Source organism: Nicotiana tomentosiformis, chromosome 4 (genome assembly GCF_000390325.3).
Source record: "Nicotiana tomentosiformis chromosome 4, ASM39032v3, whole genome shotgun sequence".
Lineage (NCBI taxonomy): Eukaryota > Viridiplantae > Streptophyta > Magnoliopsida > Solanales > Solanaceae > Nicotiana > Nicotiana tomentosiformis.
This window is the reverse complement of record NC_090815.1, coordinates 123,306,891-123,328,603: the sequence shown is the minus strand read 5'-3', so window position 1 is coordinate 123,328,603 and position 21,713 is coordinate 123,306,891. Positions and strand designations below refer to the sequence as shown.

Below are 21,713 nucleotides of genomic sequence, written 5' to 3'. Positions count from 1 at the left end.
TCAGTTGGTAAAAGCAGCTCCACCTACGACCGTTAGGTCCAGGGTTCGAGTCACGCTGAAAGAGAAGTGTGAAAGCATTATAAATCCTCCTAAATTGGGAGGGTTTAAAAAAAAAAAAAAAAATCTTATTGAGAGTGATTAAAGAAACAACAGTTGGAACAGTAATGTATCACTGATTCGAATCGCCACGTCAGTCTACTATTTAAGCATATAAAAATTTCTCCAAATGTAACACATAAATAATAGCAAAACTAAAATTTGGAAAATTGAGAGCACACTTTCCCTCTTTTATTCTCCTCCTTTTCCAATTTGCCCTCTGTTTAAATAAAAAAAATCGGGCAGAATTTCCTGCTGTTCCATCCAACTCTGAATATACCAATTCGTAACTCCGAACTGATAATGGATCCATAAAAACATCCAAAAAAATATATTGCCATCATCTGTAGACAAAAATTATGGAAGCTCCCCAGAGTTTAATCGGCAAATTATACACTTCTTATTCCGACGGCATACATTTTGCTAAGCCAATTTCTTCCTTCACAACTAACGAAGTTGATTTAGTAAGTTCATTTTATTTATTCATCTATCGGACCCCAATTAGTTGATTTATTGAATTTTTGCATAAAGTTTTCATCTTTAATTTATCCTCTTTACACATTGTGAATTTTTCATCTTTAGGTGCGAAATGTGCTGCAAATATTACAAGGTTTTTCCAGTACGCTGTTGTATTGGGATGAATTAGGGCAACGTTTTTGTGTGCGGAGTGGAATATATGTTAGCCATCTTTCACATACCAGTCTTTATCATGTTCTCAATCAGTTCACCTATGCAGCAACTTGCTTGAAAATGGTTGAAATTAGAATTCAAAAAGTTGAAAAATCTGTGCCTTCACCGCCACCTACTTTGAGGGCATTTTGTTGCTCTATCTCCACTTGGCTAACAGTAAGTGTCTACTTTGTTGTTTGCCTAATCTAATATTATTTGCACTTTGGGTGTATGCATTTAGAGCTTAAGTTATATTCTTCGTCAGTGTAAGGAATTTTTACACCATCAGGTCATGTTTACCTGTTGTAGAAGGCAATCTGTCTTGTTTTCAAGATATAAATTACCACATTTTAAGGAAAATTATCTGTAGATAATCCTTTCGATGACCTGATAGTGTAAAAACATTCCTTACACTGATGGTGTTTATAACCTAAACTCTTGAATTTATATATAAAAAAAGGATTTTGAACTTCTTTTATGGAGCAGTGGTTACGGGAAGGCGCGTTGAAAGAGGAGATGAAGGTGGTCGACTCCTCTAGTTTAACTACTCCAACCCTCTTGGGATTGTCAAGTTCTTTATCAAGGTTGGTACATTGTATCTGAATAAATTACCTTGTGAAATGAAAATTTTGAAAAATATAGCATGGTGTAGTTCACTGACAGAGGAGTGATGCTGGTGTGATTAAGCATAATAAAAAATAAAAAAAGTGGGGAAAAGTCCCTTCACCTCTAACCATTAGTTGAAGCTCGAGTCACCAAAGGTGGGAGGGGGATGGGAAGTGGAAGAACCACTATTGCCTTTGCTGAGAGGGGAGGGGGCATACAGGGACGGGATTTTAAAAAAAAACAAAGAAAAAGAAGCTATTAAATCGCGGAAAAAGAAATGGAAAGAAGATGTGAAGAATGAAGATTATGTAGGGTAGTCATCGTAGAAGTAAATGGAATATGAGCCAGGGATGAAGAGCTAAAACAGTGGTTACTAAGCGAAGATAAGAGGATATTTAGTTGGGTTTGTTATGATAGAGGTCTAGTATAGTTATGTTAAGCTAAAAATCTGATAAGCCAAAAGGGTGGCAAGAGAAATTTTTTCCATCTCTGGGAAATTACAATTAATAGGAGTTGAAGAGGGTAAATGAAATCCTGGCATCTTATTGCAGATGAGAAAAGAACTTCCAAAGATTGGTAAATCACAAAGTGTTTGATTGGGGGAGTTATATGAGAGAACTTATTTTATTTAACTTGTATACATATCAAAATCCTAAATTCCTTTATGCTGGATGTTTGGCCTGGGCTTTGGTGCACATTTTCATACCTATAACTAAGGGAATTGCTTATTGCCTTTTCTCACGGTTTCAATACGTATTTTTCTTGATTGTAATATGTGCATCTTATGTTTTGTTCTGCTTCTTTTACTACTTGTTTGTGTATATCTCATATCTTAACAGAAATTCGTAAATTTCTCAGAAATCATTCCAGGATTTACTTCTTCCAACACGAACTGTTGTGTAGTTCCAATCTTGCAGCATTTTAAAGTGTTGCTTGATGAAATATATATATATATATATATACTCCACTTCCCACCAAGAGGTTGTGAGTTCGAGTCACCAAGGTGGGGAGTTCTTGGAGGGAGGGAGCCGAGGGTCTATCGGAAACAGTCTTTCTACCTTAAGGTAGGGGTAAGGTCTGCGTACAAACTACCCTCCCCAGACCCCACTAATGGAATTATACTGAGTTGTTGTTGTTGTTGTTGTGTATATATATATATATATATATATATATATATATATTAATTTGACAAGAGTGAATTGCTCTAATGGTGAACACCCTCCACTTCCAACCAAGAGGTTGTGAGTTCGAGTCACCCCAAGAGCAAGGTGGGGAGTTCTTGGAGGGAGGGAGCCGAGGGTCTATCGGAAACAGCCTCTCTACCCCAAGGTAGGGGTAAGATCTGCGTACACACTACCCTCCCCAGACCCCATTAGTGAGATTATACTGGGTTGTTGTTATTGTTGTTGTTGTAAACATGCGTTTTGATTCTTATTTCCATCTTTGATGGACCTGTTATCCGTCCTCATTGTCCTTTCTCTGTAAGACTTTCTTTTGCTGCCTTTCTTCTGCTATCCTGATTATGTGTGTACATATTTTCAGGAAACCCCTCTTTCCTTTTGAAATGCCAAGGGGGAGGCGACTGGTGTTCCCCTTTTGCATGCCTTACCCAAAAGAATTTTAACAGCTCACTTGTTTGACTGGTCTTGCTGACTGATCTTTTCCCTGTACTTTTAGGGGTTATTAATTAAAGTTCCTAACAGGATTTATCAATGCTATATTAGTTTGTGTGCAGGAGCTGAGTTTTTGTTTCAACTAGTGCAAGGAGCCATTCCACAAGCTTATGATGAAACTAATTCTTCTATCTCTGCCACAGCTATTGCTGTGCATATTCTTAATTATTTATATAAGAAGCTGACTGAAGTTTGTCTTGTGCAAGGAGGCGAGGTGTGACACTGCTTTCCTTTGCTGGACATATTTGCTGAGTCTTTCATCTTCTAACTCATCATCTGGAGTAAATATTTTCAGGAGGATGCTTACAGGATGATATTACACGCATTTGTTAGCAGTCTTTTGCCATACATTGAGGGCCTTGATTCATGGCTTTATGAAGGAATCCTTGACGACCCCTTTGAGGAGGTAAGTTTCTATTGATGGTCGTGTTAATGGAATAGCGAATGATTTCATATAGCTTTTACATAGATCAGAATAATAGCTTCCTGGAGCATGCTTATATCTGCATTTTTCACCATCATAAACTATTTTCATGGCGAGTGCATTTTTGAAGTCAAAAGTCTAGTGGAGGGCAAATGTTCGCTATATCAGTTCATAGTTTTATCTGGACCTTAACCCTTTTTTTCTTTTATTGGAATAGCAAGTATGCCTAAAGTGCAATGTGGCAAAGGAAGAAGGGCTTATTCAATAGTATACCCTTTTAACTTTGATACAGAACTTCAATTTCATAATAATTAAGCTAGTCTAATAGTGTATGTTGCTAGATATGTTACACTGTCTCGACTATGGCATACTGGTATGGATAAAGGGTACTTTAATATATTTTTGATATATCTTGTACCATATGAAGTATCTAATCTGATATCATATCCATTTGGCATGTATATGTCAAATAGAATGAAGAATCCTGATTAAAAAAAATGAAGAACCTATGCAACAGTGATCTATAGTCCTTGTTTTGATAAAGTGTTTCACGGATTATTCAATATGGAGCCAAAATTGTATCATGATTCCAAGACATCCATTACTCATGCTATTGTGTAAGCAATTAATGCTCTAGCAGAAAGTTTATTTGTGCTCTTAACATCTAACAATATACAGTCTAGAAAGTATGATGTGTAATTACTATGATTTCTGGCATTTGTACAAATTGTTGAAATTAGTTAACTGATGAATTTTCCGCAGCAAATTTGGAGTATGAGTTAGGTAATTATAGTATGTTTTCCTTTTCATTTTTGATTTTCATAGTTATGTCTTATGGCGGACAGTTCAGCAACACCTATTTTTAGACATTGAAGTTCTCTTAGACAATCTTATGCCTGTATGCTTATTATGCAGACATTCTTTTGTGCTAACAAAGGAATTGCAGTTAATGAGTCTGAGTTTTGGGAGAAGAGCTATTTGCTGAGATCTGCAAAATTGGATGCTGGCTGTCGCACTGATTCTTTGCTTTCAATAAAGCGGACAAACGATATGAGTAGACGAGAACCTAATGATGTGCTTGGTTTGGCAAACGAAAAAGAGGCAAAAGAGAGAGATTTGGATGTATGTCCGCTGTTTATCAAAGAGATAGCCAGGGATATTATCTCTGCTGGAAAGTCATTGCAGCTTGTTCAACATACTACGATGACATCCTCAGTATCTGCCAGTTCTATTCAAACTGGCGGCCGTATTGCCGGGTTAAGCTTGTCAGAGATCTTTTGTGTCACCTTATCTGCTCTTATTGGCTATGGGGATCACATATCTGAATACCTTTTCCAAGAGAAGAAAATTGTATCATTAGTTAAATCATTTATTGGAAGGCAAAAAGTAGAAAGAAGTAATGAGAGCTTCCAAGAGATTACGTGCTCAGATAAAGAATGGTGTAAGTTCTTGGTTGATACAGTGGCTCAGAAAGGAAGAGCTGATCTCCATTCATGTCATGCTCTTGGAGAGGAAGTGGATAGCTTTGTTGTGAAAGGAGATAAGCTACCTTTAGATGGAAATGATATTCCATCTTTAGGATTCCGTCCTGAAAATCCAGCTATAACTACTAGCCAAAATTTTCTTCATGCAAATAGGGATGCTTGGGGTGCATTGAATTTATCTAGAGAGTTTTACCTTCCCCCTCTTAATGATGAGGGATTAAGGCAGGCAATATTTGTTGGAAGTGGTGGATCATGCATGGCAACCAAAAATACAAACTATACCTTTGGTTTTCAGTTTGGTGAATCTGTACGCGATCGATTAGAGGAAGATGTCAATTTTCTGGAGGAGCTGTTCCCATTTCCAACTCTTCTTCCTCCTTTTCAGGTACTGATATCTGTAACCTCAGTAGTCATAAAAGAAAAATAATTTAACTTGTTTTTGACATGCTCAGCATTCCTCACCCTCACTTCCTAAGGCTGGGTAGGAGGTCATTTATCTATGATTTGCTTTTAGCCAAATATTTTCTTCTTATACCAGATCATATTATATAAATATATACTCCAGTACTTTACACCAGTAAAAGACCAGTTTTAAAACAAGGGGTGTGATAATGTGGTCTAAACCGTAGAACTGTCCAAATGTTCTAGTTCAGCCAATGTTGTTTTGGTTTTGTCACGGTCCTGTTTCATTATGGTATTCCACAATGGGTGGATAACTTATACTGTGACCAACTGCCCTAATTAACTGAATATAGTTTTCTTCCAGTAAGAAAGTCAATTCTGACAGGTTGCTACTGCTTATTATTTAATTGTCGAGGTTGGAGTTTGTGTTTAGCATGCCATCAAATTCACCAGGACCTTTAAATTTAATGCTTTTCTTGTATTTCCAGCACCATCCTTGTCATGCAAGACTTCAACTTGCTGCATTTTCTGAACTCAGATTGCATAACTCTCAATCTGTCACCATCCTCCTCTTGCTTCTTCCCTTGGGAATCTGACAATCCCATTTGGGATATCAAACCATGAGCTAAGCATGGATTATAACAGACATTTCTGTTATTGACTGGCTAGATTGGGTTTTGAGTGAAATTTAACAGATTGGCTAAATTGTTTTGGACCTTCAGTTGGAAGTGCACCTGTATCAAGATTAGGCTCTACATAGTTTGTTTCTTAAGTGAACTTAGTTTAAATAGTTTGTGTCAATTCATCTGGGGTTATGGCTAGTAATTGTCTTAGTCTAGATTTTATTCCATCTTTTGAAGTTTAAACTTCACATGATTTTTGGAACAGGAGAATCATCATGTATCGGAGGTGTTTCCTTTCCAGGAAAATAGTACACTCCCTTCAAGGACCTTAAACTGGATTGGAAGGGTTGAACCAAGGAGTACTCCATTGCCTACGGTTATTCTTCAAGAATGCCTTATTTTCTTCATAAAAAAACAGGTAGTAGCACGTAGTCATCTAAAAATACCTTTTTATATTTACATGGTTGAGATTTAATATGTCCAACTGCCTCATGTTATGCACTGCAGGCTGATTGTATTGGCAGGAATATTTTGTCAAAATTACTATGTGAGTGGAGACTGCTAGAAGAGCTGGAAGTTCTGCGTGCTATATACTTGTTAGGCTCAGGTCTGCATTGGCTTTTGATGAGCAAGCTTGTTAGTAGTCAATTGTCATTTGCATTCTTTACATGATTATTATATTGCTCTCTCCAGGTGATTTGCTGCAGCACTTCTTGACAGTGGTCTTCAATAAATTAGACAAAGGAGAAAGCTTGGATGATGATTTTGAATTAAACACAACACTGCAGGTCCAATTGGTCGACTCAATCCTTTTGCTTGATTCATTAGTTCCCATCTATTTGTCGGCAGAAATTTTCTATGAAGATTCTTCTCTTATGTTGTCAAAGTGGCTTCTCTATTAGTTAGTTGTAACCCCCAAAAGGAAAAGTGCCATTCGTGCAGCTGGGAAAAGATTTTCCAATTCTTTCCTTGCCGTTTAACAACTTGATTTTCTTATCTATAAATAGCACTTGATCAGGATTCATATTCTAAAAGAGGAAGACTGGTGACTTTCTTGTTAATGATATTAAATTTTGAACAAACTTACTGGCAACTTTAAAATATGCATCCATATATAGAAAGGAAAACAGATTCTCGTGTTCTACTAGGTTCCAGCTGTAGTTTGAACTCTGAATATGTATTGTAGATAATCTTACACAGTACTGAAACATCAAACTGGAAAAAAGAACTATGTACGTGCGAGCTGGCCTGGAGACCATCGACATCCCAAAAAAAGAAGAAGAAAAAGAACTGTGTGAAAGTAGGGTCAATGACCTCTCTATAATATCAGAAAAGGAGGATAAAAGATCAGACAGACCGTTTGCTTTCATCTTTAATGGTTGAAAAGGGGTTGAACCAAAACTACTGCAGCCTTTGGTGTCTGCAGAATCCAATAATTGGTGTTTCCCGCTCCTATTTGTCCTATTGTCTGGACTTTTAAGTTGTTTCTGCTACTGACGTCTGACTTCTCTAATTCCAGTCCCTTGAATCTGCAAGTGAGGAAGCCCCTTTGTATGCACTTAACCTTTGTTTTAATTCAGGAATCAATCCGATACTCTGCTGATGCCACACTATTAAGCTCGCCCGATTCATTGGTTGTGTCTGTAACAAGAAATAATGCCACTAGTGAGGATGACCAGCGTGGTATGCCTGTTCCAACTTCGACACCTCGAAAGAGTCGAGGGCAGAACTTTGGCATTGATGGCCTGGATACACTCATGTTTACATACAAGGTATGCTACTTGTTTTGTGGTGCTTTGGGCTGTCTGATCTGTGTTGTCTTACAACCTTGACATCTTGTGTTAATGTTGAAATGTAACAGGTTCCTTGGCCCCTTGAACTAATTGCAAATACGGAAGCAATAAAGAAGTATAATCAGGTAGCTAATGGACTGCTGTAGTTCCCCTCATGATGCAATCCATCTAAATGTTCTGCTCAGTAGTTTATCATCTTTTTCAGGTTATGAGGTTCTTACTGAAGGTCAGACGTGCAAAATTTGTTCTTGATAAAGCTCGGAGGTGGATGTGGAAGGTCTGTTCTCTGTTATCTTCTTTTGCTATAGTTACTTTGCAAACCAAATAGAAATTGCTAGCTATTCAATAACATTTATGTTATTAGAAGTTGCTCTTATTAAAATGTTAACCTAGTAACTTAATTATAGCAACTTCGTCTTCCAGGACAAAAGCTCCACATCTATTAACCGCAAGCATCATTGGTTACTGGAACAAAAACTGCTACATTTTGTGGATGCTTTCCACCAATATGTGATGGACAGGGTATTCTCTCTCTCTCTTCGATATTAAATCAATCTTGCCTTTTTAATAATGTGTCTTCTTGTATGCCAGTATCTTCCCTGCTCTCTTGATTTGTGAAGGAATTTGCTTGACTTTGGTTGTCGTGGCTTTTGCCAGTCTGCATTTCTATTGGGGAAGTATAGGGCACTGATACTGATGGAAAATTGTTGTAACATGAGGTGGATTGAGGGGCTTGGTGATTTCTTCGTGGAAAGTAGAAATTTTATAATTTGCCTTTACATTGTTCTATGTTCTCATAAACAATTACTACTATCAGTGTTACTGCATTCTACTTTGTGTTTTTACCGGAGCTTAGACCCCTATTATAAAGTAAAAGCAGTTTCTAACATCAATCAAGGCTCTATCTCAAACTAGTTGGGATAAATGCTGCTTCTGACATACTTGATAAAATGAAGAAATCATGAATTCACAAAGCTCTTAGAAACAGAAAATATTAGTCTGTTCATTATCTGCACTTGACTGTAATGCCATCAAACATCAGTAAAAGGACGGCCTTTGCAATCAATTGTTGCTACATTTTATGACTATTAAGAGTATCTCACCATGTGACTATGTAGGTGTATCACAGTGCATGGGGTGAACTTTGTGATGGTATGGCTGCAGCGAGATCATTGGATGGAGTCATCGAAATACACGAGGCTTACTTGCTGGCTATTCAAAGGCAGTGCTTCGCTGTTCCAGAAAAACTGGTATTACATGGACGCAATCTTTATTTGTTTTTTGCCCTTCCCAAAACATGGAAATGGAGAATCAAGGCTTGAGGGGTTAACTGGAAACAATTTCCTTTTTCCAGTGGGCACTGATTGCTAGCCGTATCAACAGTATTCTTGGATTAGCTCTGGATTTCTATTCAGTACAGCAGACTCTTAGCAGTGGAGGGGCAGTTTCAGCCATCAAGGCGAGGTGTGAAATGGAAATCAATAGGATAGAGAAACAGTTTGATGACTGCATAGCTTTCCTCCTGAGGGTAAGTTCATTTCTCCCTTATATTGATACTAACGCTAACGTAATAATTACTTCAATAGCAGGTACATGATTGACTGTTATACCATTTTGCAAAATTTCAGATCCTCTCTTTCAAGCTCAATGTGGGACAGTTTCCTCATTTGGAAGATCTGGTTACCAGAATCAATTACAACCATTTCTATATGTCACATAATGGAAGTTTGATAAATGCACCTAGCTCTAATGCGGTCCCTTCCAAATCAGGAAAGTTCTTTTCAAGTCAAAGAGATTGAATGAAGGCTTGAAGGATTATTATTTCTGTTTTTATTTTTCTTTGTACAGCATTGGTATAGTATTGCCTCCTTGTACTGGTGGTTTGCTACCATGGGATGTGGTGGATGGGGGATTTTCCAACAGCTCAACCCATTGAGAGAATATTCTACTGGTTCCACTGAAGATTGTGCAGTACTCTAGTTTATATTTCACTATCTCAAATGCCATCAACTGATTGACGGCTAGCTGTTGAGATTGCTGTTTTGTGCAACATCTATTTCAGTTTTATACAAGATGTAGAGCTTGTTCTCATTTTTTCTGTAAGCTACCTTTGTTGTATTATTATTCGAGGGGGTGCTTACTGACGAAAGAAATGTTTCAATTAATTTGCTGCAGTTTTGTTCAATGTCGGGATGTACCAGTAATGAATGGATTATCAAGTGTATTGTTGACTATTAAAGTATTTTGTTGGTCAATGAGTTTTCTGATAATCTGAAATCCCAGCGCAAAGCAAAGACATTATTTTCTTTATCGGATAGAATTTTGTTATTTTATGTTGTTCTACAAGCTTTGGATCGATCAAAATTTTCATTGACAAGTAAACTCCCTATGTGAAAGGTAACTAATAGCCTGTTTGGTCAAGCTTTTTTTGAGTCAAAAGAATTTTTTTTTGGTCAAAAGTATTTTTTTTCTAAAATTAAGGTGTTTGGCCAAGCTTTTGAAAGGAAAAAAGTGCTTTTTAGGAGAATCTTTTGGAGAAGCAGAAAAAAGTAGTTTTTTCGAAAAGCACTTTTTTTAAAAGCACTTTTGAGAAAAAGACACTTAAAAGTAATTTTTTAAAGTTTGACCAAATACTAATTGTTGCTCAGAAGTGTTTTTCAAATTAATTAGCTAAACACAAACTGCTTCTCGCCAAAAGTATTTTTGAGAAAAGCACTTTTGAGAAAAAACACTTCTCAAAATAAGTTGATTTTTGCAGCTTCGCCAAATGGCCTATAAGCCATCTCTGTCATAACCCGCACATTGGGGTTGTGACTTCGGCAAAGAACTGGTGAGAAAACGCTCTTCTGATTGTCTGACGTAGATCCATCTACTCGGGCAACTTGAGCTTTTTAATTTTAAGCATATATAAGGGGGTATAGGTGATGGAAGCTCCGACCTGCCTCCCCCATACGTACTTCCACCAAGCCGTATCGAACGAGCTACCTTGGGGGCAACCTCAAGGGCCTGCCTGGATGACTCAAAGGAGTGTCCTAGGTATCCATACAAGTTAGGGAACTCTATGGACGGCGCAACGCCTTCGGGCTAGCGTTGGGCACCAAAGTGGCGCTGGAGGCTCGATGTGTGGGGCGGCCAGCCCTGCGGGCTGCTGAATGTTGGAAAGAGACCTCCGTGCCGATTGGATACTTGATGCACCTGTCTTAGGGGCATCATGTGTCGACTTGTGAGCATGGCTTGGGTTCAACCATGCGAGTAAGGGTCGGTTGGCCTAAACGTGCAGTTGTGGGGCGACACTACACTAGACAGGATGGAAGTGTGTCGCGAGGGCTATATATGGGCATGGCACGAAAAATGCGCATGACAATGGCCAAGGGCTAAAGGTTGCCTTACTCGGGCGAAGCACAAGCTGGTTGCGGATGCACTAGGCGAGTGTCAAGCTTGAGGATTGGGCTGTGCACGCGAGACGAAGGACAAGACATGTCCTAAGCCAAACCCCAGGGCGCGCATGGATTGTGATCCTAACATAAAGCGCCACGACATGTCTAAAGCCAAGCGCCTAGACATCTTACGGGCGGCACAAGTTGGGGCGAGTCCCATCAACAGGCACATGATCGTGCTTGAAAACCTGGGAAAGGATGAAGGCTGGCCTGGAACTGCAGGCGCCGCATGGGCGAAACGGTGCCGCTGGCGAGCGTAAGGGAGTCGGCCCATGACACGTTGTATCAGAGCTGATTAAGGCCATACTATGCCATGGCACAATGTCAAGGCAAGGATGGAAATGGCGAGTGCATTTTGGATTTTAGTGCGGAGATCATGTCAAAGCAGAGATTGATGTTCATATGCCACCAGAGATCGAGAACCCGATACTGCTGGTCCAAGAAAGAAATGGGTGATTCCATTATCTTTCGAAAGTCTAGGGTGCTACTGAATGTGGTAATATGCCGATGAGTCGGATGGTTAAGAGAAGGCCATGTTTGCCAGGTCGTGCAACCATATTGCAAAAGAGTGGGAGCAGTGGACTATAAACTTTGGGCATGATCATAGCGGAGATCTTGCCAAAGATGCGTGCGACGCATCAGTTGAGTGTCTTTCCTATGGGATAGACTTGTGAGCTGCCTAAGGGCATTGCCAAGGTGAGGAAACGAATTCGAGGGTAAAGCGAAGCTTCGGAATTGGGCGAGTTTCCAAGTTAGAAGGTGTCATCATTCTGGAAAGGGGTACGCCGAATGATCGGGGACTATTGAGAGTCCAAGTGCGAGGCACACCGAACCGGGAAGCCGTGCTAGCAGGACCAAGAGAGTACCTGGCTATCGGGCGAGTATTGAAGTACTACTGGGAGCATTGGGTAATTACTGAGGAAGTGACAGTTGGAAAACAAAGAGCTTTGTTCGGGAATGCGGCGATGCTATGACTTTGAGAATGTAGTACTCACCAAGAGTCGTTCCAATAGCTGGCCGAATGCCAAGTGGGACGACAACGCTAAGATGTATCCTCCACATTGAGTGTGGAAGGATCCCGCCTATGCAAGAGGCATATGGGCGAAGTTGTGAGTCCGGAAGCCAACACATCTTCAAGGTAGTAAGGGCAAGGAAAAGCTACGGGAGTGAAAGGCTACGGGAGCTATGCCATAGGGCGTTGTAAGGCTAAGTGAGCGACAGAGCTGCGAGAGCCGCACCAAAGAGCACGTTGATGTGCTTACCTGTGAAGGGAAAGCTTCAGACGGACATGAAGGCCGTGAGGGTCATGGTGTAGTTGACTAGTGTGGGTCAACTACAAAGTGAGATACCAGAGGGTGCAAGTGCGGAGGCACTTTCCAAGCGAACACCGAAAGGAGGTGAAGTGCAGAGGCACGCTTGGAAGATACTTGGGGGAGAAGTGCATGGAGCACGACTCCCTTTTGAGACAGGACTTGAGACAGGACTTCGAAGAAGTCCAACCCACAGGACCAAGGGAGCCGCTAAGTACATACTTGAGGAGGCACACTCCGGGATGTCTTAGGCCATGATGTGTCATCGGGGACGATGACATTATGAGTGTGGGAGGACGTCACAACCCGCACATTGGGGTTGTGACTTCGGCAAAGAACTGGTGAGAAAAGACTCTTCTAATTGTCTGACGTAGATCCGTCTAGTCGGACAACTTGGGCTTTTTAATTTTAAGCATATATAAGGGGAGTATAGGTGATGAAAGCTCCGACCTGCCTCCCCCATGCGTGCTTCCACCAAGCCGTATCGAACGAGCTACCTTGGGGCAACCTCAAGGGCCTGCCTGGATGACTCAAAGAAGTGTCCTAGGTATACATACAAGTTAGGGAACTCTATGGACGACGCAACGCCTTCGGGCTAGCGTTGGGCACCAAAGTGGCGCTGGAGGCTCGATGTGTGGGACGGCCAGCCCCGCGGGCTGCCGAATGTTGGAAAGAGACCTCCGTGCCGATTGGATACTTGATGCACCTGTCTTAGGGGCATCATGTGTCGACTTGTGAGCATGGCTTGGGTTCAACCATGCGAGCAAGGGTCCGTTAGCCTAAACGTGCAGTTGTGGGGCAACACTGCACTAGACAAGATGAAAGTGTGTCGCGAGGGCTATATACCGGGCATGGCACGAAATACGCGCATGACAATGGCCAAGGGCTAAAGGTTGCCTTACTCGGGGGAAGCACAAGCTAGTTGCGGATGCACTAGGCGAGTGTCAAGCTTGAGGATTGGGCTGTGCACGCGAGACGAAGGACAAGACATGTCCTAAGCCAATCTCCCAGGGCGCGCATGGATTGTGATCCTAACATGAAGCGCCACGACATGTCTAAAGCCAAGCGCCTAGACATCTTACGGGCGACACAAGTTGGGGCGAGCCCCACGGGCGAGTCCCACCAACATGCACAGGATCGTGCTTGAAAACCTGGGAAAGGATGAAGGCTGGCCTGGAACTGCAGGCGCCGCACGGGCGAAACAGTGCCGCTGGCGAGCGTAAGGGAGACGGCCCGTGACAATCTCTCTCTTACTGTTCTGAATCGTTTGAATGTATCTCATGGAAACTCGAGAATAATAAATGATATAAAAACTCAACTTCAAGGGAAGATAAGATTCAGGCTGAAGACAAATGGAGCATCCATTTTCACTTGCTCTACAGTTGTGCCTCAATGACTTGAAACAATGGACCTGAGTTCTTTGTATCTCCTCTCCATCTCTGTTCTAAATTAAATTGGAATTAAAGGCAAATCAAGTAGATAAACACAACTAATGTAGGATGATACATGTCATTTTTATACAGTGTAACATGCACTGTGAAGGGTAGTGTAACAGACGATAGAAAATTGTGTGTGTGTGTGTGGGGGGGGGGGGGGGGGGGGCAAAGCCTTGATGAACAGTTCAAAGCTGGAATTAGAGTTCAAAGTAATAACTCAGGCCTTCTCATAGAATCAGAAGTTTCAGGACAATGAAAAACTTTTGCAAGGTTCCACCATGCAGATTAAGGATTTCCAGAAATCTTGAAGCAGAGATGAAAAGTACACAGACAGTCAACCCGAAGAGCTAGATATTTGAAAAGGCAGAAGTCTCATAACATAGCATGACAATTTATTTGAAAAAGCTAGGACAACTTCTGAAATATAAACTTTAGTCCCACTGTAATCTACTTGGCTTTAGTATATGTGATCCAGTAGTAATGCTTTTGGTAGACTCCTAACAAAGAAATCCTGCATTAAAAAAGAACAGTCATGTGTTAGCACAATGCTCAACCTTGTCAAGGTAGAATTTGTAACGGAAAATAATTACTCATCTACACCTTAAACGTACAACTCTAACTTAGTTCAATAAAGTACTACTCAAAGAGGGAGTAACATCATATTAGCCAGGGTATGCAACAAATGCGAACAGCGTCCATGTAACAGCAAAGAGGGAGTAACATCATATTTGCCAGGGTACTGCAACAAATGCGAACAGCGTCCATGTAACAGTACTGCTATGAAATGTTCAAACAACCAGTTTCAAACTTCTAAAATTCAAAATCCTAAACAACTGCAATTCTTGTTCAGCAACCATGATAACATCATCCCCGAGGCTCTCAATGCTTCGCATTCTAATTCTTAAGAACAAATGCATGTTCTAATGATGATAATTTACTAAGTCACGAAGTAACAGCAGAAGGATGCTGCTTCATAAGGAGGAGGAAGCAGTGCCAAATCAAAGAAGCTTGATCTGTATTCTCTTCCTCGTATGCATTTTCACTTGCGTATCTTTTTTATTTCATTCAGACTTTAAGAGCATAACATTTCATGTAAATGCAGTAAATTGAAACTAGAAAAGTTGCCACAATCTAGGTTTTTATGATCACTTTTTCCACAAAAGAAAAAGATAGTTCTGATTCACTACTCTTGTCCTACGAAGAAACAAAATCTGATTGGACTAAAACAACATCATATCTCATCATAAAAGCGGAAGACAACAAGAAGATTAAGTTTACTCGAAGCATAATACCATACAGTGGGATGAGTCATACCATACTTTTACAATCTCAAAGTACTACTCCCTCTATCCCATTTTATGTGGGTTTGTTTGATTGAGCACGTAGTATAAAGAAAAAAGAAATTTTTGAAACTTGTGGTCTAAAATATGACATGGACGTTTATGTACCTATAGGAAAAAATGATACTATTTTTAAATATAGAAAATATCATTCTTTTCTAGATAAAATGAAAAGGAAATCGTGCAAAAGAAATTGTGACAGAAAGAGTATCAATATGATAGCTGCAATGCAACAATTTTTGAAGTTAAAAAATACAGCATTAAAATTCCCATTAAGACATTTCAACAAACACCTTTCGCTCAAAGGCAGCGATAACATTGTCTCAACCACACAACCCATATGCAGAATTCAAATTCAAACAACTTTTTCCCACTAAGTTATTCCAGCAAAACCGAGTAAGCACAATCAAATTTTTTTTATAAAAAACAATCGAAAATCAAAATTACCTGGGGTGTAAGTCTACCAAGAAGCTTTCTTAACACCTTGCAAAGCACCGCGAGCAGCCAAACCACGGAACACAATACGCGACATTCTAAACTTCTCATACACAGCACGTGGCCGACCAGTGAAAACGCACCGATTTCTGATTCGGGTAAAAGAACTGTTCCTTGGCAATTTTGAAAGCTTGTAACGATGAGCTTCTCTCATTTCAGGGGGAAGTTCAGGATCTTGAACAAACGCTTTGTAAAGTTTACGCCTTAATTCATACTTAGCTGATAAAAGCCTGCGTTTATGATCTTGAATATTTCTCGTGAATTTCTTCCCTAAAGCCACCATTGAGTTCATTTTTGCTCGTTCGAATCCAGTCGATTTGCTGTAAAACTTTGAGATTTCAGTTTTTTTGGGATTAATAAATTGGTATACACTATTTAGGGCTTCACCTACAGGCCTTGTTGGGCTTATTCAAATTATTCATAACTAACAGGCCCAACATAATAGGCCTAATGTTGGGAGAACTTATAGGCCCAACTTTACGAGACAGTTCAATGGCATCAGTTGCCATTGGGATCTTTACTTTATTTTTTCTAATTAGTATATATAAGTATACATAGATTATACACAAATTTATAAATATTGTACACCCGCCGACTAATTTTAATTTAAATGGTTGGATGAGCGGCTATTTGATTATTTCTTCTGTTATTATGTTTAGGTAGTTAACCTAGCTTTCATGAACTTGTCATTTAATAGATGTTCGGTCAGGCTTCTAAAATCTGCTTATATTGAAAAGTGCTATTTAAAAAAATATACTTTTGGGGAGAGATAATTTGTATTTGACTAATTAATTTAAAAGGCAATTTTGCTCATCAATTAGTGTTTGGTCAAACTTTTAAAAACTAATTCTAAACATATTTTTCTCTAAAGTGCTTTTCGAAAATGTACTTTTGGGGAGAAACTATTTTTTTCTGTTTCTCAAAAATAGCTTCTACTTCTACTCAAAAATACTTTTTTTCTTCTAAAAGTTTGGCCAAATACCTTAACTTCGGAAAAAAGTACTTTCGGCTAAAAAAAAACTTGGTCAAACATGTTATAAGTTTATATACTATTAGAATTGTATTTCTATATATACTTTCCATATGATGATCTATTTTTAGAAGAAAAAAGTTGCTCTATAAATTAAAAAATTCATGAACTTATACTTTGTGGCTTTTGGCTCGGGGCTAAGATTTTGTTTTGCGCCTCCCTCTAAAACACATTTTAACCCATCGAGAATGCGTGTTCCCGCGATAAGAATGATGTGCTTTTTGAGAGATTAGAATTCAAATTATAGCAGAGATGAGAATATTTAATTTAGTGAATAGCGTTATTCGAAATCTGTGCACTTTAGTGAGTAGAGTTATTCCAATGGTGTGTTGATGAAAATAGTAGGTATTTAATAAAATAATCTAAGTACATACAAGTATATCAGTACCAAATAAACAAGTTGCCCATGAAAAAGAATAATCAAAGAAATAAATAATAATTCGATGTATTATCTTCTAAAGTTCTATCTCTGCTAATGAAATTTCTTTTTAGTTAATCTCATTTAGAAATTTTCTGATCTTTTTTTTTTTTTTTTTGATGATGCTCCTTAGTAGCATTTTCTGTCAAAACTTATGTAGGAAACAAATTACCTAGTATTTTTTGCCTCCACTGAAACTTGATCTCAAACCTCATAGTTCTCTTTCCATTTCATTAAACATTAGTCCACATCTTGAATGATACAAGCATTTTTAACTGCTGCCTCTTATATTGATAGAGGAAAAAAGACTGATTGATCATTAATCAGAGGTATTGAATTCGATCCTCGGGTATGGAATTGCTTTTATTAGGGAACGTTGTATCCCTCCCCCCCCCCAACCCAACGTGGATATGTTTTTTAAACCACCACCAAGGCATTGCGCCATTGGTGTTGGGGGGTTAGGCTCGACCCCTACCATGTCTATTCACAAGAAACCAAAATTACAAAAAGGAGGGGGACATGGACCTAAACCTCCACGATTGAAGAGTCAATCTGCAAAAATTGGAAGAGGGAGCCTATACAACTCTTCCTTAGCAAACTATGTATTCAATTTACAAAGAAATTATATTTGTCGTACCTTCTTCTAATACTAGGAAGTTGTCACTTATCTAGTTGAAAGTGTCCTTTCATCTCTTTTGAAAGATGTTGGAAAGAGTAATAGAAGGTACCATTTCCACTAGATGAGGCAAGCTTAGCTAAGAAATCTGCCACCTGATTGGCTTCTCTAAAGCAATGTTTGAAAAATACCTCTGTTCCATTAACTACAACAGTGATGTCTGTGATAGTCTTCCTGAGTTTGAGGTTCTTGGTGTCTATGTTGTTCAACATATCAGTCACAATCTTAGAGTCCAGTTCCAAGTCAAAGGCACAGATTCCATTTTGGAGGCACCAGTCCACCCCATATTTTGCTGCATGTGCTTCCGCTTGGTTGTTGCTATTGCATTGGATTGGAATAAACAAATGCTATTATTAAGTCACCTACTTCATTTTTGATTACTTCTCCCATCCCTTCTCTCGAGTTGTTCCCAAGAAAGCTACCATCTGTATTAACTTTGTACCTCCCTGCCTCGGGTTTACTCCATGTCACCTTTCTCTAAATTACTACTGGCTTAAGCCTTTCAATAGTATGGCATTATTGATCCCAAGTACCAGTTGTTTCAATTTTGGAAATTCTATCGAGATGGATGCATTGATGTTCCATTGTATTTGCACCTCTATTCTAGATTTGATAAATTTTTTCTGCTCTCTATATTTACAAGTTGTCCAGCTTCTCCAGGCTTCCCAAAATATACAAATTGGAATAATTCGAAGTAGCAATTTGTGAACTTCATTCTTAGGTTTGATGTTCCTCCATCTTTTCAATGTCATTTTTGGTGATAGATGCTGGTGTCTGATTCCCGGAGGTGCCCCAAAGAAGTTTCATATGTGGTTCACAACCCCGCCTTCAATAAACGCATATTGGATTGAGTCACACTTGGGGTTAGAGCAGCATAAATATCAAGATGCTAATTGATTGCCAAAGTTGATAATTATTTCATCAAAAGGTAACCTGCGCAACAATAATCTCCAAGTTATAAAAGATATTTAAAAGGAACACTTTTGTGCCATACCTGAGCAAGATTGCTATTTTCCTCCTTTGAGTGTCTGATCATATGCCATGCCGGTGTGTTGGAGAATTGCCCATCTTGAGTAGCATTCTATATCGCATAGTCAGTTTGATTATTGTGACCTATTTCAATGTTGCTAATCTGCTGAACATGTGCTCAAGATGAATTCTTTCGAGCTTGGTAAGGTCCGAGCTGCCATTTGTGATGTACTTCTTGACCTTGGCCTTATGATTATTAACATCATCCGGGTACAGAGCTGCCAGGGCACCTTTTTTACTCCAATTATCCCATCGCATACTACTTTCTCCATCATTGACTTTCGAAATGATATTGATTTCAGCAGTATCTCTAACACTTAAGAGACACTTCCATGCTTGTGAATTACCAGGGTACTACTTTTTTGCTGAAGGATGAGATCTACAATAGTACTTGGCCATCAAGAATTCAGTCCACAAGGAACTTTGAGTCCTAAATCTCCACCATCTTTTAATGGCTAGAGTATTAAAAATGTCAGTCAAGTCCCTTACACCAATATCTCCTTCATCTTTGGACAAACAAAGGTTCTTCCAAGACCTCCACTGATATTTAGATTTATCAGTATTAGAGCCTCAAAAAACCTAGCAAAATGCCTTTCCAATAGATTAATGGAAGTTTTAGGAGGGTTGATAGCAGTAAGAGTGTAGATAGGCATCGACTGAAGCATATTTTTGACAAGAACTATTTTTTCACCATAAGTGAGCATTTTACCTTGCCAACCATTGAGTATTTTCACCACTTTAGTGATCATATCATCAAAAAAACAAATCTTCTTCCATCCCACATAGATAGGACACCCAAGGTATGTAAAAGAAAAATATTTATCCATAAAATCAGTACACACCCTAATCCTATTGATCCTGTATACACTAGCTTTGGGTTCAATGAGGAAAAAACTTTTTTGGTTGTTCACTGTTTGACCAGAAGCCTTTTCATAATTGGTAATTTTCTTCTTAATAAGCTTTACAGATCTACTATTACCATCGGTAAATATGACAATATCATCCGCATATGCAAGATGATTAATCTGGGGACCTCTACGGTTCATATTGAAAGGAGTAAAACTATTGTTGGTATGGAGTTTGTTAAGAGTTCTGGAAAGTACCTCAACATCCAATACAAAGAGTGAGGAGGATAGCTGATCACCTTGTTTAAGGCCTTGTGAAGTAGAGAAAAATCCATTTATGGAGCTATTAATAAGAATAGAATACCACACATTGGATATGAGTCTCCAAATGTTGTTGATCCAAGTCGCAGAGAAACCAAATCTATTCAAGACTGCCATAATAAAATTCCAAGACATTCTATCATACGTTTTGACCATATCTAACTTTAGAACAATATTACCCCCAATATTGGGCTTTGAGATGTTATGGATAATTTTTTGTACGAGCATAACATTTTCAGTAATAAGTCTACCAGATATGAAACCACTCTGGTTTACTGAAACTAACTTATTGAGGAGAGGATTGAGTCTTCTAGAAATGATCTTAGAAATAATCTTATTGGTGTAGTTGCTCAAGCTGATTGGCTTCAAATCAGAGAATGTATAAGGGTTTTCCACTTTAGGGATAAGGGCCAAACAAGTGTGATTATAGAATTTGGTCAATTGATTGCCCTTGAAGAACTCCACAACAAAGTCCATGACATTATGCTTCACTATGTCCCAGCAAGTTTGAAAGAATTTTTCATTGTAACCATCTGGACTCGCGCCACTGTCCGGATTCATACTGAAAATAACCTCTCTAACTTCGTCTTCTTTAGGAATGCTGTTGAGGATATGGTTGTCCTCATTTGTTATCAACTAAGAGATACAATTCAATAGATCATGGTTCATAGTAGCGTGGTTGAGATTGAATAAAGTACTGAAGTGTCTAATAGCTGCTTTGGCAATATGGGCATCTCTTTGAACCCATCGATTCCTGTGATTCTTGGTTTTGTGAATATTGAGCATTTTTCTTCTATCTCTTAGCACACTATGAAAGAACTTACTATTGCAATCCTCCTCTTTGAACCACTTAATTCGAGCATTTTGTCTCATAAGTGAATCTTGCTTGCCTAACCATCTAACATATTCTGCATGCCCCTTTTTAAGCTCCCCCTGTCATGCTCCGTGTTGTTAAGAATATCCAGTTCTTCAAAAGTCTATATCTTAGCTTCCCAAATGTTCACATGTTCATTAACATCACCAATAATATTCCTAGACCAGTGGATGAGTTTTTTGCTCAAGGCCTTGAGTTTGCACTAAAGTCTCCACATTGGATTGCTAATTACGTTCATATTCCAGGATTCTTGTACAACCTTAAAAAAGTCTAGATGCTCTGTCCAGAAGTTAAGAAATTTGAAATACTTGAGGAACTCCTTTTGATCAGAGTGGCATCTCATAAATATGGGTCTGTGGTCAGAGCCAGTTCTAACCAAGTGCTTGACAATGTAACTTTGTAATTTTTGTGCCCATTGATCATTCACTAAGACACTTTCCTACCTTTTCCATATCTTTTACTAGGTCTTCTGTTATTACACCAAGTAAACCTGACCCCCACAAAACTTTGGTCAGCAAGTGTAACGACCCGGTCGGTCGTTTTGAGTATTACAGTCCCATTTCCCCATTTACTACTCCGTTGGTGCTTTATAGCTGTTTTATGACTTATCGGGTTAGTTAGTTTGGGTCCGGAGAGAATTTAGAGTGAAATGAGACACTTAGTCTCTTAAATGGAAAGCTTAAGTTGAAAAAATTATTCGGATATTGATCTATGTGTAAATGAACTTGGATT

General features: G+C 39.0%; 2 protein-coding genes across 3 annotated transcripts; one reads left to right on the top strand and one right to left on the bottom strand.

Moving 5' to 3' along the window:
• The first annotated feature begins 254 nt into the window (after nt 1-254).
• LOC104116815 (uncharacterized) lies at nt 255-10,040 on the top strand. 2 transcript variants are annotated; one of them, XM_009627753.4, is made up of 16 exons: nt 259-560; nt 679-942; nt 1,252-1,349; nt 3,096-3,258; nt 3,340-3,450; nt 4,384-5,337; nt 6,243-6,395; nt 6,485-6,584; nt 6,671-6,765; nt 7,558-7,749; nt 7,839-7,895; nt 7,976-8,047; nt 8,194-8,292; nt 8,889-9,020; nt 9,125-9,298; nt 9,399-10,040. In XM_009627753.4, the coding sequence occupies exons 1-16, from the start codon at nt 456-458 to the stop codon at nt 9,567-9,569; spliced, it is 2,940 nt and encodes a 979-aa protein (XP_009626048.2). In that variant the 5' UTR covers nt 259-455; the 3' UTR covers nt 9,570-10,040. The 2 variants fall into 2 exon arrangements, with proteins under 2 accessions (XP_009626049.2, XP_009626048.2); XM_009627754.4 differs by lacking the exons at nt 8,889-9,020; nt 9,125-9,298; nt 9,399-10,040 and adding an exon at nt 8,428-8,876 and having other exon boundaries at nt 255-560.
• Nucleotides 10,041-14,150: 4,110 nt separating this feature from the next.
• LOC104116816 (small ribosomal subunit protein uS14m) lies at nt 14,151-16,143 on the bottom strand. The gene is made up of 2 exons (XM_070200213.1): nt 15,741-16,143; nt 14,151-14,464 (listed from the first exon to the last, which is right to left on the bottom strand). Exon 1 carries the CDS (start codon nt 16,078-16,080, stop codon nt 15,754-15,756), a length of 327 nt encoding a protein of 108 aa, XP_070056314.1. The 5' UTR covers nt 16,081-16,143; the 3' UTR covers nt 14,151-14,464; nt 15,741-15,753.
• Between the last annotated feature and the right edge of the window lie 5,570 nt (nt 16,144-21,713).

What these genes read in the sequence shown, in the direction of transcription:
- LOC104116815 (XM_009627753.4), top strand. Translation starts at nt 456, where the DNA reads ATGGAAGCTCCCCAGAGTTTAATCGGCAAATTATACACTTCTTATTCC. An exon ending in CACTCATGTTTACATACAAG is followed by an intron (nt 7,750 to 7,838) that starts GTATGCTACTTG and finishes GAAATGTAACAG; the next exon opens with GTTCCTTGGCCCCTTGAACT. An exon ending in TCGCTGTTCCAGAAAAACTG is followed by an intron (nt 9,021 to 9,124) that starts GTATTACATGGA and finishes TCCTTTTTCCAG; the next exon opens with TGGGCACTGATTGCTAGCCG.
- LOC104116816 (XM_070200213.1), bottom strand. Translation starts at nt 16,080, where the DNA reads ATGAACTCAATGGTGGCTTTAGGGAAGAAATTCACGAGAAATATTCAA.